This window comes from Cystoisospora suis (genome assembly GCF_002600585.1).
Source record: "Cystoisospora suis strain Wien I chromosome Unknown contig_6455, whole genome shotgun sequence".
Classification (NCBI taxonomy): Eukaryota; Apicomplexa; class Conoidasida; order Eucoccidiorida; family Sarcocystidae; genus Cystoisospora; species Cystoisospora suis.
In genome coordinates this window covers 2,583-5,166 of record NW_027159243.1, presented here as the reverse complement: position 1 = coordinate 5,166, position 2,584 = coordinate 2,583, and the positions used below count along the sequence as shown (strand labels likewise).

Here is a 2,584-nt window from a genome sequence, read left to right as displayed (position 1 = left end):
TTCGTTCACTAGACTCGCCAGCCAGCTTTGAACAGGTGGCTACGGCTCCGCCTTGTCCCTGCTGTAGCACACCGGTGCTTGTAGTCGTACTGCGCACTGTAGTTGCAGCAGCGTCCGTATACACCCGAAACGGCGGATGCGTGTAGATCTAATCTAGTTGGGAGGTCGCGGGAGCCGGGGCCGCTTGTGCTGGCTTGCCAACGAATCGGCCGAGAACTGAAACAAAAAACACGTCAACCAGTCAGTTAAAAGCATGGTCAGCCGCAGGCCATGGTGGCAACATCTCAATCGGGCATCTATCTTGTTCACCCGTATGCATGCCTCCGTCCTACCCGGCAGCACTTAACTATAGTGCCCACCTGAACAAACTTCAGGTATGACCGTAGAACGTGACTACACTCGAGCGTCTACATTGGAAATTCTCGTAGGCATGGAGTGTCGTACTGGCGTGCCTAAGACGTCATGTTTTAGCCATGCGGGACCTACCTGGGATGCTTGACGCGGAAGGCACGTAACGTCTGAAGCCAGGTGCTGGGGCCGCGGGGGTCGGAAGAGGGGGAGCAGGAGGAATAGTGGGCTTTCCGGTAAGCTTGGCCTTGATGGTGTCCCTGTTCTTAAGAGCTGCTGCTCCTGCTGCAATGGCTCCGACGGCGAGAGCTGCCAATGCTGCGAGCTTCGCCCAGTTCTGAACCGCAACACGAAAGCCATGAAGGCGAGAATATTCCGGAATTACGTAGCATTCCGTTAGTGGAAAAGCTCGCTAGCATTTGGCAGCCTGCGTGTGATTTATTGCGAAACTATCCGGTCGCGGATAACCTGAACTATCGTGTTGTGACGGTGGGGCGGTGCTGTACACCTAGTTATCCTACCATCGCCACTACACACTCCAGATCCCCTTCCGTCAAGATCTGACGAGTAACCGCGAACCCCACGCGGGACTTTCGTAAGTAAAAAAACGACCAATAACCTGCTCTAAGACCGGCACTCCTGGCTGCTGCTTACCTTAGTTTGGGTCTTAGCAGCGGCAGTCCTGGGGCGACCTGCTGATGCCTGTTCCTGCAGGTCTTCGACTTCTTCTTCCAATACAGCAATATCGTTCTCAACTTTCTCGGCGAGAGTCGCTACATCGCTCATCTTTGCCTCATCCACGGCAACAACAGACTGGGCCAGGCCAAGGACAACGAGGCCCGCAAGGAAAAAAAAAGCCGATCGACGCACCATTATGGAGTAATCTACAATAGTAAGATAAATCAACAGGGAAATTACTATAACGCCCTCACAGAGGAGATGCGTCTTCTGAAAATGGCAGGACAAAAGTTCAAATACTCTAAACTCGCGAACAGGTAGTTATGATTGCTTGAACTCGACTCCCGACAAAAGAAGTGACCGGGACTTCAACCCTTCAAACACCACGAATTGAATGTCTTCTTCGCACCTTGTATCGACCGAAGTCAGAGAGCGAGGGGGGGAGAGGAAAGCTCATCCTTTCCTCGGCGTTCCTGTACTTCCCGGTACCGTTGCCGCAGTCGCCGCCGCCACCTCCGACAGGTGGCGGCGGCGGCCCGCCACCCGGTCGTTGTTGCCTCTGATGCGGCGGTCGCTCCCCGTCAAGGACCGCCGCCACCGAGGAAGATGGAGAGAACAACGACGACACGACGGCACCTGACTGCGGTCTTCTTAGCTACCGAACAGCCGCGGTGCTCCGGTGACAGCGGTGTCCCTCCGAAAGTTGTCGGGTCGGTTGTCGGTGTCGTAGTATCAAGGGTGGCCAAAACGCAGTCGGTCTCCGGCGGGCCCGGCTCCCCTTCACCGTCATCCGTCCCGTCTTGGGCTTGGGTACCTTGGTTGCTGCTGTGATGGCCGGCAATGAGAGGACACACCCGAGAGCGACACGGGATGCGGCGGGAGAGGATTTCAGAGATGGTTGGTAGTGGTAGTAGCCGGGTACGCACCGGTACCGGCTTGGAGGCGCTCTCCCCGTCGGCTCGCGTACGCAACAGCACTACCTATATCGGTCTCGTAGAAACCCGTAGTACCTCGAGCCGGAAAATGACCTGGACTGTCCAGGGACGTATGAAACGATAATGTCCGCCTCGGCCCTTGACGGACTACCGGAGGAACAAGCAGAAACAGAATGTTGCCTATCTGTGCCGTTTCTACGAAAATCGGCATGAGACCTCCGCCCCACCCGACCCAGCTTCGACAGAACACCTGCCGCGTAGCTAAGGGTGGTCACAAGACCCGTCACCGTCATTCTCACGGCTGACTCCAGTTGTCCTGGGTTCGACCGCTTTCCTTTACCACGTGGACATGTCGTGGCTTGTGTTTTTTGGGATGGTGTCGCTCTGGAGGGCAAAGAGAAAGTCAACCCTATTTCCACTCAAGTCGGTTCCTGCCGCTGCGTCCGCAGACAGCAGTGAAATTCTCTAAGCAGATTAGGCGTACGGCTGTAATGAGTGAGAGCAATGTGAAGTCTAAATACTCGTACTACGACCGTGAGTACGGAGCCCCACCTCACCTACACTCCACATTACCTTCACTCATTGCAGCCGTACGCCTCGTCTCCTGAGACAATTTTACCGCT

At 55.5% G+C, this 2,584-nt stretch overlaps 1 protein-coding gene across 1 annotated transcript; it reads right to left on the bottom strand.

Moving 5' to 3' along the window:
• CSUI_009971 (uncharacterized protein) lies at nucleotides 1–2,158 on the bottom strand. Its single transcript, XM_068070078.1, has 3 exons — nucleotides 1,003–2,158; nucleotides 487–685; nucleotides 1–216 (listed from the first exon to the last, which is right to left on the bottom strand). The coding sequence occupies exons 1-3, from the start codon at nucleotides 1,219–1,221 to the stop codon at nucleotides 149–151; spliced, it is 486 nt and encodes a 161-aa protein (XP_067917946.1). The 5' UTR covers nucleotides 1,222–2,158; the 3' UTR covers nucleotides 1–148.
• Between the last annotated feature and the right edge of the window lie 426 nt (nucleotides 2,159–2,584).